We start from the raw sequence: 15,158 nt of genomic DNA on the forward strand, positions 1-15,158 counted from the left end.
ATCAAATGAGCACTGTGACTACGCTCACAAACGGTACTTTATCAGGCATTACAGGAAAGACGAAATGAAAATGACATCGAAGCTTTTCTGAAGACAGTCGGTTCTTTTCAAATATACATTCATATAAAAACACCCGCGCTGCATTTTAATTTTGAAACGTGAAGCGCTCATTTTATTCAACCAAGTATAAGCCTTTTGGAAAATCTATTTGTGGCGGTCAGTTTTGATACTGTGACGAGCCGCCACAAATAACTCAATGTATAGGAAACACTGGACACTGCTATAAGTCAAATGGCCATAGTGATAACAAAAATAAAAGATTTCACACATATTGCACTGCCTGCTGCTCATAACTGCTTAAGAGTGCGCTGGCCACGAGCGATGACATCGTGGAGGCTATTGTCGGCCCCACAGACACATTTCATGAGGAAAGTTAAGGTGCACGTTATAATCAGTCCAGAAGTTTCGTCTGAATTGAACGTGTTTCTACTTTCACATGCAAATGACTTGTTGCACTTATGAATATGATAACTTTCCGGCAATAATTCTAGTAGGGTAAAACGTAGTTCCGCTTTCGAAACGGTCTGTTTTGCCCTGCCATTAGCTGAAGCTGTGTGTGAACAAGAAGCGGCAGCAGAGTGTGTGAGCTGCTCCGTCTCACGCAGCCTCAGGCCCTGTCCCAAATGGAAGACTTCATGTGCACTTGCGGTCTTACGGACTTACAATGGCCGCCTACAATAATGTACAGTATTTGAAAAATAATGTGTTTTTTGAACATTAAAGCATGTCAACATATTCTGTTACACCAAATACACCAAATAATGATCTTTAAAAAAGCATTATATGACCCCTTTAAAAATGCAGTAAAAACAGTAATATTGTGAAATATTATTGCATTTTTAAATGTGTTCTATTTGAATATATTTTAAAATGTGATTCATGCCTGTGATGCAAAGCTGAATTTTCAGCATCATTACTCCAGTCTTCAGTGTCACATGATCTTCAGAAATCATTCTAATATGCCAATGAAGAAAAAACATTATCCGTGTTGAAAATGTTTGTACTGCTTCATGCTTTTATGGAAACCATGAATCATGATACATTTTTTTTGACGAATTCATCAAAAAAAATAAAAAATAAATCAGGATTTGATGAATAGACTGTTTTTCAAAAGAAGAACATTTATTTGAAATATAAATATTTTGTAACATTATAGTCTTTACTGTCATATTCAAACAATTTAATGTCCATGCTGAATAAAGTATTTCTTTCAAAAATCTTACCTAGACTTTTCAGTGGTAGTGTATATACTAAACAAACCTGGTTTATACAAGTTAAATAATTATTCCTTGTTAATTGAGTAATAAACTGTGGAAAGCTTTCCTTGTTCATTTCAATTAAAGAGAATTGTTTGGCTTGGTTTGGCTTTGGTTGTATTAATGACTAATTACAAAGATAAATGGTATATTGTTGAAAAATCCTAAATGTCTTGATAAAATGTAAGCTATGTCAACCAACCTCTCGAAATAACTGCTTTGAGATCCATTAGATCCTCCTATTAAATGGTCCTAATTTCTATCAGGTTTGTAGGGCGCTTCAAATCTCGCAAGGAGAGGGAGGCTGAGCTCGGCGCAAGAGCCAAAGAATTTACCAATGTGTACATCAAAAACTTTGGGGAAGACATGGATGATGACAAACTCAAGGACGTCTTCAGCAAATATGGTAAGTTCTTTGTAGTACTACAGTTTTTACACTGTTATTCTCTTTTGACTTACACGTTACCAAAACTTTTTCCTCATTTGATAAGGTACTGCCATGAGCATCCGTGTCATGACTGATGAAAATGGAAAGTCCAGAGGCTTTGGATTTGTGAGTTTTGAGAGGCACGAAGACGCCCAAAGGGTCAGTTCAACTTAATGTTGTCAAACTAATGTAATTTACTTCCTGACGTAAACTTAAACATAGGATACACATGTACAATATGTACATGTACAATATGTACAATAGTTCTGCTCTCTTCTGACAGGCTGTGGATGAGATGAACGGCAAAGAACTGAACGGGAAGTTCATCTATGTAGGTCGTGCTCAGAAGAAAGTGGAGCGGCAAACTGAGCTCAAGCGCAAATTTGAACAGATGAAGCAGGACCGCATGACTCGTTACCAGGTCAGTGAGGGTGAACTCTGACCTCTGCAGCCTTGTCAAATTCGGTGTTTCCTCCTCAGTGGACCACACTGGCCAAAATGGCTGCAACAGTGAATTTGTAGCCCATGGGCCTCACGTTCCTGTATAGGGAATATTGGGGATAGAAGGGCTATGTACAACTGTTTCTTATTCAAGGACATGAGTTAGACTGTGTAACTGCATTTGGATCTTTATCCTTTTATTTATTAAATCCAAGGGAAGTGTGTTGTAAGTGCCCTCACAGATGCAGATCTTCGCAGCCGTTTGCTGTCTTTACAGGGTGTCAATCTTTACGTGAAGAACTTGGATGATGGTATTGATGACGAGCGTCTTCGTAAAGAGTTCTCTCCCTTCGGTACAATCACCAGTGCCAAGGTACGATTGTGAATCCGTCTGACCAAGTTATTTATACACATTCTAGACATTTCCTATAAGAACTAAATGTACACATTGATGGTCTTATTAAAATTCATTGGATTTAAAAATTGATTGTTTTACTTTAATGCACTTTCTTGGCCTAATTGGGTACAATTTATCAGTGCAAGTTACTGCAGCGCAGAAATGTTTTTAGTTACTGTACTAAAGTCTAAAAATACCTTTGCATGTTTCTTAAATAGCTGCAGACATATTAAGTTCACATACCTGTTTTGGTCTGTGTGACTCCGCCCACTGCCAATTTACCCAATAGGATTTTGACAGCCATGGTTGCCAGTTCGTTCGCGATAATGACAGCTGTTTGCATAGCTTCTCAGTGAACTATGGCTCTGTGTAGTAAATGCTGCTCCATCTGAAAGCATGCAAAAATACCACATTTAATAACATGTTTTTACTCCAAACTCGCTTCATAACGTCAGCCGAGTGTTTGAAATAAATCCTTCTGTGAGATGATGTGGCTTCTTACACAGAATAAGGCACGCAACATATTTCATAGTATTTAAGCAGTGATAAAGGCATTGCTTCTGTCGGTCAGTGGGTGCATGATTTTACGCCTGATATCCTTTCTCAAGGTGGTTTGTGACGAGAATGGCTCAAAGGGCTACGGCTTTGTGCACTTTGAGACCCAGGAGGCCGCCGAAAGAGCCATTGAGAAAATGAACGGCATGTTGCTGAATGACAGAAAAGTGTAAGTGAGATTTTTAGTTGAAGGAAAATTGCTGAAAGAGCTTGCCAACTAACTTGGGGAGTGGCTCGATTGACTAACAGACTTGATTTGGAATTTAAGTGTGTTGGAAGGGTTGAACTAAGTGACATTAAAGAATTTTTACGAAATATTATAATATAAACTTTAAAGGAATTGTTCAACCAAACGTGAAAATTTACAGAAAATGGTGAGTATTTTCAGCCATTTTCATTTTTGGGTGAACTATTCCTTAAATCAACATTCTGAAAAACATTTTGGTGTTCATTTTTGAATTGCCTCTACATTTGTGTAAAGATCGCATGCAAGTATTATTGCATTATGACGGACATTGTGGAGTCTGCAATCCCTACAATGTCTTGCGCTCACCAAGGCTGCATACATTTATTTTAAAAATGCAGTAAGAAAGTAATTTTGTGAAATATTACAATTTAAAATAAGTGCTTTCTATTTGAATATATTTAAAATTTTGAATTATTCCTGTGAAAAAGCTGGATTTTCAGCACCATTACTCCAGTCTTAAGTGTCACATGATCCTTCAGAAATCATGAAATTAAGATAAAATGTTATCAATATTGAAAACAGTTGTGCTGCTTGATATTTTGTGGAAACCTTATGTTGTTGTTGTTTTTTTTATTATTTCATCATTTTCCAAAAAACAAAACAAAACAGGATTTGAGGAATAGAAAGTTCAAAAGAAAACCATTTATATGAAATATAAATCTATTGTGACATTATAGATGTCTTTACTGTCTCTTTCAAACTATTTAATACATCCACGCTGAATAATGCATTTCTTTCAAAAATCTTACCCAAACCAAAACTGTTTATATTTTACCCAAAGCTTACCCAATGTTAGTGTATATAGTAGACAAAATTGCTTATTTGTTATACCAGTTTATACAAGTTAAGTAATTCTTCCTTGTTAATTGAGTAATACAAATTTTGGCTTTGGTTGTATTAAGGACTAATTACAAAGATATATGGTATATTGTTGAAAAATCCTAAATGTCTTGATAAAATGTAAGCTATGTCAACCAACCTCTCGAAATAACTGCTTTGAGATCCATTAGATCCTCCTATTAAATGGTCCTAATTTCTATCAGGTTTGTAGGGCGCTTCAAATCTCGCAAGGAGAGGGAGGCTGAGCTCGGCGCAAGAGCCAAAGAATTTACCAATGTGTACATCAAAAACTTTGGGGAAGACATGGATGATGACAAACTCAAGGACGTCTTCAGCAAATATGGTAAGTTCTTTGTAGTACTACAGTTTTTACACTGTTATTCTCTTTTGACTTACACGTTACCAAAACTTTTTCCTCATTTGATAAGGTACTGCCATGAGCATCCGTGTCATGACTGATGAAAATGGAAAGTCCAGAGGCTTTGGATTTGTGAGTTTTGAGAGGCACGAAGACGCCCAAAGGGTCAGTTCAACTTAATGTTGTCAAACTAATGTAATTTACTTCCTGACGTAAACTTAAACATAGGATACACATGTACAATATGTACATGTACAATATGTACAATAGTTCTGCTCTCTTCTGACAGGCTGTGGATGAGATGAACGGCAAAGAACTGAACGGGAAGTTCATCTATGTAGGTCGTGCTCAGAAGAAAGTGGAGCGGCAAACTGAGCTCAAGCGCAAATTTGAACAGATGAAGCAGGACCGCATGACTCGTTACCAGGTCAGTGAGGGTGAACTCTGACCTCTGCAGCCTTGTCAAATTCGGTGTTTCCTCCTCAGTGGACCACACTGGCCAAAATGGCTGCAACAGTGAATTTGTAGCCCATGGGCCTCACGTTCCTGTATAGGGAATATTGGGGATAGAAGGGCTATGTACAACTGTTTCTTATTCAAGGACATGAGTTAGACTGTGTAACTGCATTTGGATCTTTATCCTTTTATTTATTAAATCCAAGGGAAGTGTGTTGTAAGTGCCCTCACAGATGCAGATCTTCGCAGCCGTTTGCTGTCTTTACAGGGTGTCAATCTTTACGTGAAGAACTTGGATGATGGTATTGATGACGAGCGTCTTCGTAAAGAGTTCTCTCCCTTCGGTACAATCACCAGTGCCAAGGTACGATTGTGAATCCGTCTGACCAAGTTATTTATACACATTCTAGACATTTCCTATAAGAACTAAATGTACACATTGATGGTCTTATTAAAATTCATTGGATTTAAAAATTGATTGTTTTACTTTAATGCACTTTCTTGGCCTAATTGGGTACAATTTATCAGTGCAAGTTACTGCAGCGCAGAAATGTTTTTAGTTACTGTACTAAAGTCTAAAAATACCTTTGCATGTTTCTTAAATAGCTGCAGACATATTAAGTTCACATACCTGTTTTGGTCTGTGTGACTCCGCCCACTGCCAATTTACCCAATAGGATTTTGACAGCCATGGTTGCCAGTTCGTTCGCGATAATGACAGCTGTTTGCATAGCTTCTCAGTGAACTATGGCTCTGTGTAGTAAATGCTGCTCCATCTGAAAGCATGCAAAAATACCACATTTAATAACATGTTTTTACTCCAAACTCGCTTCATAACGTCAGCCGAGTGTTTGAAATAAATCCTTCTGTGAGATGATGTGGCTTCTTACACAGAAAAAGGCACGCAACATATTTCATAGTATTCTAAGCAGTGATTTACTACTGATCACAGAACCGTGCTTCACTGAAAGATACGCATGACAATCGCAGCTTCTGCCTAATCGCGATTTCATTTCGATTTATCGCGCAGCCCTAGTATATCAGCCATGAAAGCCAGCAAACAAACTGGGTCAGAGATCACAGATTCTACCCAACTTAAGAAGTCTCGGCATCCATCTAAAAAGCTCTAAGACCAGAGGCTTATTAAAATATGGATAAATAATTTCATCAACTTGTCGCCTTACATTTTCAATGTAAATGCCCAGTTTCCACTATCCAGAGGAATAAAATGAATTTGTTTCCCTTGATGTAATGTCTTTGCAAATGCCATTTCATGTTGATTTTGTTGCATGTTGCCTTTTAGACAAAAATTGAAGTCTTCCCCCTCTGTCACAGGTCATGATGGACGGTGGTCGCAGTAAAGGCTTCGGATTTGTCTGTTTCTCTTCCCCTGAGGAAGCCACTAAAGCGGTGACTGAGATGAATGGCCGTATTGTGGCCACTAAGCCATTGTATGTGGCACTTGCTCAGCGCAAAGAGGAACGGCAGGCCCATCTCACCAACCAGTACATGCAGAGGATGGCTAGTGTCCGTGCAGTGCCAAACCCCGTTATCAACCCCTACCAGCCTGCACCTCCATCAGGATACTTCATGGCTGCCATTCCACAGGTGGGTTGGTTCTCATATTGCTTAGATTAACATGACTGCTGATTTTTTTCCCCCCTAATGATTTCCTTGCATCACAGGCCCAGAACAGAGCTGCGTATTACCCTACCAGTCAGCTCACCCAGCTCAGACCCAGTCCCCGCTGGGCCACACAGGGTGTCCGGCCTCAGCGTAAGTCAACTTTGTATCCCAGAAACCTGCTTTATTAAATGAATCCAATAGTACTGATTCATACTAATAAAGACATTGAACCTTTCCTACAGACTTCCAGAACATGCCAGGCACAATGCGCCCATCTGCCCCCAGACCTCAGAGCTTCAGCAACATGCGTCCTGCATCTCAGGTGCCCCGCATGATGTCCACTCAGCGTGTTGGTGAGTAGTTTCAGCCTTTACATGCTCCACAGCACCATGAGGTTTTGGTGACATAGAATATTCAGTAAGGCTGGGAAAATAAATCGATGCAGCGAGAAATGATTCAGCATTGATTCTGAGATTTTCCGAATGCATCGGGATTCTTTCTCACGTCGATTAGATTTGAACAGCAGATGGCACTGCATGCTTTAGAAACAGCCGTGCTCTGCTTGTTTCCAAATCCTTACACACACTTGAACCTAAAATAATCATTCATAAAATTCGAAAAGGTTGAAGCGAATTACAGTGGGCTGTTTACATTAATCTCGCGTCATAAAAGCATTCTGAGAATGTATGAAATTACATGACTCAGCCAAACGCACAAGCACTCTTCTTCATGAGCATTTGAGTGTGCGGATAAAAACTAGATTAGAGCGCCATCTGCTGTAAAAAATTAGTGGTTGACCGATATATCGCCAAGGCCGATATATCGGCTGATATTTGGCATTTTTTTAATATCGGCATAGGCCGATAAGTTTTCCTGTTTGGCCGATGCGTTCGAGGCGGGACTTTTATTTTGACGGCGCTGAGAACGGTAGCGCCTGAACACACAGTGCTCACATTCTCCCTCTTGTTCTCTGTCGTCATTAATAGTTCTGTCTAAATACAGATAGAAGTCTGTCTAATAATCCGATAGAACGGTTAAACAAAGGAATTAAAATGTATACAAAAAGTATTATAACGATTGCTTTTATATTATTAGTAATAGAAAGGCAAACATTATAATACTTTCTAATCAATTTTCAAATGATTTCAAATTTCTTAAAAATTAATTAAAATAAATAAAATTATATCGGCCACCCTGCTTTCCAAGATATCGGCATCGGCTGTCAAAAAAACAATATCGGTCGACCACTAGTTAAAATCTAAGCTCAGAATCGATTCCAGAGAGAATCGCGATGCATCTCAATCGATCCACGAATCGATTCTGCATCGATTTATTGTCGCAGACCTAATATTCAGTGATTTTGTGAATGTTGTGATTTAACATACTTGATTTCATTTGCCTTTTAAGTTTCTTAAAGACCGTGTCATTAGACCATGGAAATCTGCTGTCCTGCAGAGTTTATATTTAACCCTAATCACACATGTCTAAACCAAATAAAGAAGGGTTTCAGTTTCATTAAAATCACAAAGACAAAAGCATTTTACTTCTTACCATATTAAACTTTTTTGGCTTCAGTGGCTGTTGGTTTAAATGATGGTTCCTTAAAAAACAGCCTCATAATAATTTTGGGTCCGTTTTGACCTGCGAAGAGATACGTGACCTGTGCTGGCAAAATGAATCACAATGAGTACATTTTTAAAAGTTTTTATTTTTACATTCTCCGTTAAAAGACCTTCAAAATGATGTACGAGTTGTTGGAATCTGACTCAAAGTGACAGATACATCCGTTTGAAGTCGATGGAGTCAGCAAAGTCAATTTTGAGTTAAAGTTTTCTGAAGGTTCCAAAGCAGAATCACCTAGCAACATTGCATCTTTTCCCCCACTTCTTTTCTTAATAATCATTACTATATTAATAATCACAATATAGCTATTTTCATTTTATCTTTGTCATAAGAACCGATGCAAAAAAAGAACAAATATAAGAAACAAGTGTATAATGTATTACTTTTTTCATTTTTCATTTAAGCATAAGCATAAGCATTCAAGTAAGAAAAACAAAAATAAAATGTAAAAAATCACTTCAGTGTGTTCATAACAAATAAAGTAAAACTACAGAACCAGTTCAATCAAGTGCAGCGAGTGATTAATAAAAGCATGTCTAATTAATTAAAATCATGAAACTTATACATTTTCATATCAATTTATTAAAAGTTTAACAAAAACTGTTAAACTTTTAATAAATGTTTAGGGCCCTATGAAATGTTTTATTTTTTCTCACCATATTATTTATATTATTTATTGTTACCAAATTCTGTGTTTTTAGCATGTCTAATTATTTGAATGCATAAAACAACTGAATTTATTCATTTGTTTTCTTAAAGTAGCCTTATGAATTTTACCTCAGAAATTCGGTGTTGTGTATTTACATTTTTCTGGTTATCAAATGAAGGCATAAAACATTAATTTAATTTATCATTTATCTTTTCAAACCGGACTTTTATTTTTACGGGTTGCCGTGAATGCCTTTACAGTTCTGTGTATGAGATAGAAGTGACTCTCAGAGCAGTTCTGGAGATGTTGTTCATGTGTTTACGTCCTCATTTAGTGAGACGGCAGACGCTGAAATCACCGCGAGTGTCAGCGCGCTTCAGTGTGTGTGTAGTAAATGAAACCACGCGTCTGCGCCATTCATTAACAGAGACAGGCAGAACATGCAGGATTCATATTTAAATCGACTTTTGCAGCTTAATATTTACAGATACTAGTCCAAATCGTGATTTGCTTTAAGTGTAATGACCTACTTTTGATTAATTCATTCAAAATTTCAAATTCCGTGACATTCCGCGTTAAACTGTGAATTCTGTTTTTATGACTGGATAAAGACTACACTGCGTAATTTTCCCACTTATCATGCGGCCACTTGCCTGATGTGAACATAAAATATCTTACATACCACCACTTGTGAACGAGCCAGTGTAATGCAAATATATCTGAAAGGTCTGTGCGTCGTGCGCGAGGATATCGTCACGTTCTCGCGAGACCAGTCAGATCTCGCGAGACACATCGGATCTCGCAAGATCTCGTGCCACGCCCCTATTGAGTTGTGTTTCTCTCTCTCTCAGCTGCTCAGACTATGGGTCCACGACCCAGCACTGCAGCGGCTGCAGCTTCCGCTCCTCCAGTGCGCGGCGTACCACAGTACAAATACACCCCCAGTGTCCGCAGCCCCCAGCAACACATGAACACACAGCCTCAGGTGACCATGCAGCAGGTAAGACTGCGCTCTACCTTTATCCCATCACGCCTGAAAGATGTGCTTTTGAGTTTACTGTACTCTGTGTTGGGGAGTAACTAGTTAAATGTAATGGAATTACGTAATTTAATTACAAAATAAGGTTACACTTTATTTTAAGGTGTCCTTGTTACAGTGTAATTACACATTTAAGTACTGAGTAATATTAATTAACTACAAGTACTTACTATATGGTTAGGGTTAGGATTAGGGTTGGGTTTAGGGTTACTTGCATGTAATTATGCATAATTTATTGTTATTATAATAGTACATGTAACGGTTAACAAGGACACCTTGAAATAAAGTGTTAGCCAAAATAAATGTAATTGTAATCTGTTACAGTTACTACGTAAAAAAATGTGTAATTAAATTACAGTTACTTATGAAAATGTTAGTGATTACAAAGGGTTTTTACACACATACAGATTTGATTGATTTCTTTCGCACATTGCATTAACTGCTCTAAAATATGAGACACCAATGTTTCAGGAGTTTAGGACACAGAATAGGACACATGCTTATTTGATAACATAACTATTTAATTTCTATTTGAGTTTATGTAAAATCCTTGCACACTGAGTTCACAGAAATTGATGGTATTTTTAATATATGGCTCTAGTATCGCTAGCAAAGCATGAAACTGAGCCACTGACATCCTGAAGTAAACTTTGAATCGCTGTGATAATCCCTCTTCTCCTTTTTAAGGAGGGGGAACTCTCCTTCCTCTCTGTATCTCAGGATTGGATGGACCCAATATTTCCTTTCTTTTTCTCTTTTTAAGAAGCGAGAGGACAACAAAATCATCCTCACTGCTTGAAGACTCCGTTTAGTACGGTTTTGCGAGTTTTTCGCAACGGATGAATTAATATGCATCGGACTCAGTGTGCAAGGTTTCTGTGTGTGACGAATTTTTAGGATAATGAATACGAAAAAAATAGTGCTGTCAAACGATTAATCGCGATGAATCGCATCCAAAAAAAAGTTTTTGTTTACATAATATATGTGTGTGTACTGTGTATATTTATTATGTATAAATAAATAAACACACATGGAGTATATATTTTGAAAATATTTACATGTATATACATTTATATTTTTATATTATATATATAAATATATTTAATGTATAAACATAACATTTTTCTTAAATACATACATGCATGTGTTTGTGTATTTATATATACATAATAAATATACACAGTGTACACGCATATTATGTAAACAAAAACGTTTATTATGGCTGCGATTAATAGTTTGACAGCACTAGAAAAAACACTTGCGAAAATTTCGGACTCCGTGTGCAATGACCTTTACTGTTAGATGCCAGTGTTTCCTGTCGTAGCTATGCAAAGATTTGTTTTTAAAAACAGTATAAAAGCTATTAAACCATATCTTATGATTTTAAATCTGTATTTAACCTTAAAAGGAAAAGAAAAAGGAAAAAGCAGTGCTAAAGTCTGATTACAGTCTAAAGTCACAGTCTAAAGGCTGTGCTTTAAAATTGAATTTTTATAGTCTTAAATCAAGTTTAGAATAATTTTGAAAGTCTGACAGTAATCAGAGTTGAGCACTACTGTAAGGTTAACCCTGCCTGCTTTAAATGTTTCAAAATGATTAACAATTTGTTAGAAATTTAGAAAAGTAATCAAATGTAATCAGTTACATTACTTTAATAAAGTAATTGAAATAGTTACACTACTTGTTGCATTTTGAATAGGGTAATTTGTAATCTTATTTTAAATTACATTTCCAAAGGAACCTTCCCAACACTGACTGTGCTCGTTTACTCTGTTTACAGCCTGCTGTGCACGTGCAAGGACAGGAACCGCTCACGGCCTCCATGCTCGCCGCTGCGCTGCCACAGGAACAGAAGCAGATGCTGGGTAAAGAGTGCTGCTTTTCACTGCATGCTCCTCCCACCACCTGACGAGATGAGGCTAATGTTTCATTTTCCTCTCACAGGTGAGCGTCTCTTCCCACTTATCCAGAATATGCATCCCAGCCTGGCTGGCAAGATCACCGGTATGCTGCTGGAAATCGACAACTCGGAGCTCCTCCATATGCTGGAGTCTCCAGAGTCTCTGCGCTCCAAGGTTGGACTGATCGGTTGTTTTTGTGAGCTCTACGGAATGAAGCATTGGAAGAGGTTTTGTCGATGTGTTTTGATGTTTTGCCGACTGTCTGACAGGTCGATGAGGCGGTGGCCGTACTCCAGGCTCACCAGGCTAAAGAAGCCGCTCAGAAGACCGTGACCAACTCTACTGGCGTGCCAAGCGTCTAAGCCAAGGTAACGTGTTCCTTTATGTGTTTTTCTCTGCTCGCGTCAAATGCTTATTGTGTTGGGAACTGCGAGGTCACGATGTCTGTGTTCTACAGGGGGACACGACCTTGAATCTTCACCGAGAGGAAAAAGTAAACATTGAAAAAAACAGAAAACGATATTTAAAAAAGAAACTTGAAAGAGCCAGGTCTAGAGACAAGCATTCTAGGCCTAGTTAAGGTATTTTAAAAAAGGAATATAAAAAAGGAAAAACGGACAACAGTAGGAGAACTGACTGAACCAGCAATGTGAAGTTATCTTAAATTCAAAATATGCTTGCTCAAATAAAGTTCATTAAAAATGAGTGAGTGTCTTTTTCAGATCTCTTTCAGGGGGATTTGGGATGCTAATGGTGTTGTGTTTTAAGTTCATGTCCTTAGACTAGATTCAGTCTCGTAACACTGCACTTTTACAGGCTGTGTGTGATTATTGAGAGGAACAAGGGTTAGGAATGTTGGAATGAAAGAGGAAGATGATGAGTGCCAGAAAGGGAGTGTAACTGCACAAAAAAGGAGAACAAAAACGGCATGGCTGACAAGTAAACGAATGTGAGCAAAGCTGCTTTTTTTATTGGGATGTTTACAGAGAAATGGAATGTTGGGATCATTTTAATAAGTGAAACCCTATTGTTCTACAGTTCTGTTGTAAAGAATAAAGGCAGGACGTGAAGAAATTGTGATGGCACAGCAGGACAATCCTGGTCAAACGTATTTGCTAACTATCATTTTTTCCCCCGTCATTGGGAGCCCTTTTGAAGTTGTGGAGTGCTATGGCTTTCCAATAAGTAGTGTAACAGAAGCAATGTAATTGCTCTGCTGTAAAGCCCCTGCTGAGCTCGTGTCTGCTCGGAGGTACCTTACTGTTGAATTTATTTTTAGACATTTTCATTTCAAAGAAAGTGCACGCTGTTTCGAATTTCTCTCAAGTTACTGTATGCCTGAACATTAATTTCAAAAGTAGGTCACTGGGATGCTTTTTCAATCTGACGAGTTGTTTACATAGTTTAGAAGTGTAGGTAATCATCAGGTTGCTTAGCAAGGACATGGATATACTACAAAAGTGCCTTCCCCTTATATGGGTGATCTTTCAAAGAATACAGCTTCACTGTGCTGGAGAAACATTCCTTAAGAATTTAGAATTTAGAATTTTAGTGTCACTTTAGTTTGTCTCAAGTTTCACTTTTATATGTAACAATTTTAATATTTACATTTTGGATTTAATTTCACATTTTTTGGGTTTGTCTCCTGCACACTTAACTCTTAAACATTTTTAAAAGCTGGAAAAATCTGTGGTTCTCAGCCTATTTTACTCAAAAGCCCCCCATATTTCTTATTTCTGCTTCAAATATTTTCAAAGCTGCTCATTTTCAAATTGTTTTGAAAAGTCTCTGTACGTTAAATTAATTTACCACAGTTATTTTTTTTAAGTTTAAAGAATTCTGTTTTCAGTGAAACAGTTGAGAAATATATATATATACTGTATTATTCAGTGCTGAAATTAACATTAAGATTAATAAATGCTTTAAAAGTATTTTTCATTTTTAGGTTATGTTGTCTAATGTAGTTAACTAATGTCAACCTATGGAACCCTGTTGAAAATTGCTGTTAAAATTATAAAACGGGATCAATATGTTCTCCGGTCTCATGTGAGTGGCACATTTACTCAACACTCAACCTCAGACTCTTAAAGGACAAGTTGGGCAAGCTTTGATGCTTTATCAGGATTCACTTTGTTTGATGTGACCTGTTTCAAAATGAGCAAGTGTTGAAACCTCTGCGTTCAGTTCTTCAGTGTGTCGAGAGGGTTATGTTAACACTTTCTAGTGTACACTGGTATTCAGAGCTCGCGTGTCATGCTTCCTCTTTCAAAGACAGGGTCTTCACATGTCTGTCTCACACTAAGTCATACCCACATCAGTTTTGTCTGATTGTTTGGATTGTCCAAATGACATCATTTTTATACAAAATTGCACTTAAAATGCAAAATCACTAAAGCTTTCTATATTCAAGATGATAACTGGACACCTCTTACTGATCTAAACAACGCAGCCTATTACTATTTGAAATGTTAGCTGTTGTATAATGTTTTACATACTATTTCTATAAAATGTGAGGTCGACAGTGTTTACTATGCAGTATGCAGTACACTAGTTCTCCACTGGGAGGATAGCTGATGTCTCTGTTGACTTATTGATGTGAGTAACAAACACTGAGTCAGTCAGTCAGTCTCCTCTGCTAAAGAGTTTCTCGCAGCTGAGACATTTAATGGCCTGTATGTCATTGATCTCAGGGGCTCTTCTCTTTGCATAACTCGTTGTGTCAGGATACATCGATGTGGGCCGCGGTCCTCACAGGTGTATGAGCAATGACAAATACTGAGTTACAGCATGAGCTTACAAAACTCAGTGCTGGTGTTTAGTAGTCTAGGCTGTGAAATTACAGGGTTTGGATGGATTGATTGCTGAAACAGCTCGAGATCGTTCTGTGGTGCTTTACCTTCAGCAGGAGTGCTTTTAGTTAAAATAATAATAAGAATAATTTACTGACCCTCAGGTGGTTGTTCCAAAGCTGTATGACTTTCTTCTGCAGAACATAAAATAAGATATTTTGAGAAATGTCTCGGTGTTTTCTGTCCATCCAATGGAAGTCAATGAATACCAAAACTCTGTTCCACAGAGAAAAAAAGTAGGTCATACTCGTTTGGAACGATGAGGACATGATGACCATATGTTCATTTTTTGGGGTGAACTATCTCTTTATGATCAGTAGTTCCAGTCTTTGTGGGAAAAGTAAAAATCAATTTTCCACTTAAATATATTGTTCCTGGCACATAGCGATAATATTTTCTAGAGAGGACAGTTGTTGCTGATATTCAACCCTGTT

The 15,158-nt window shown here is 37.6% G+C and overlaps 1 protein-coding gene across 1 annotated transcript in view; it reads left to right on the forward strand.

Annotated features, from left to right (window-relative positions):
* LOC107738317 (polyadenylate-binding protein 1-like) overlaps positions 1 to 12,489 on the forward strand; it is a 26,418-nt gene extending 13,929 nt beyond the window's left edge. Inside the window, exons 4-15 of the mRNA XM_016550053.1 lie at positions 1,583 to 1,722; positions 1,808 to 1,902; positions 2,027 to 2,164; positions 2,462 to 2,557; positions 6,373 to 6,645; positions 6,723 to 6,813; positions 6,906 to 7,016; positions 9,787 to 9,935; positions 11,755 to 11,839; positions 11,919 to 12,049; positions 12,145 to 12,243; positions 12,333 to 12,489. Of these exons, the coding sequence (XP_016405539.1) occupies positions 1,583 to 1,722; positions 1,808 to 1,902; positions 2,027 to 2,164; positions 2,462 to 2,557; positions 6,373 to 6,645; positions 6,723 to 6,813; positions 6,906 to 7,016; positions 9,787 to 9,935; positions 11,755 to 11,839; positions 11,919 to 12,049; positions 12,145 to 12,237 (1,402 nt within the window). The 3' untranslated portion in view covers positions 12,238 to 12,243; positions 12,333 to 12,489. The remainder of the gene's footprint in view (positions 1 to 1,582; positions 1,723 to 1,807; positions 1,903 to 2,026; positions 2,165 to 2,461; positions 2,558 to 6,372; positions 6,646 to 6,722; positions 6,814 to 6,905; positions 7,017 to 9,786; positions 9,936 to 11,754; positions 11,840 to 11,918; positions 12,050 to 12,144; positions 12,244 to 12,332) is intronic.
* The last annotated feature ends 2,669 nt before the right edge of the window (positions 12,490 to 15,158 follow it).

Source organism: Sinocyclocheilus rhinocerous, unplaced genomic scaffold (genome assembly GCF_001515625.1).
Source record: "Sinocyclocheilus rhinocerous isolate Xijiao unplaced genomic scaffold, SAMN03320098_v1.1 scaffold1666, whole genome shotgun sequence".
In the NCBI taxonomy this organism is placed as follows: Eukaryota; Metazoa; Chordata; class Actinopteri; order Cypriniformes; family Cyprinidae; genus Sinocyclocheilus; species Sinocyclocheilus rhinocerous.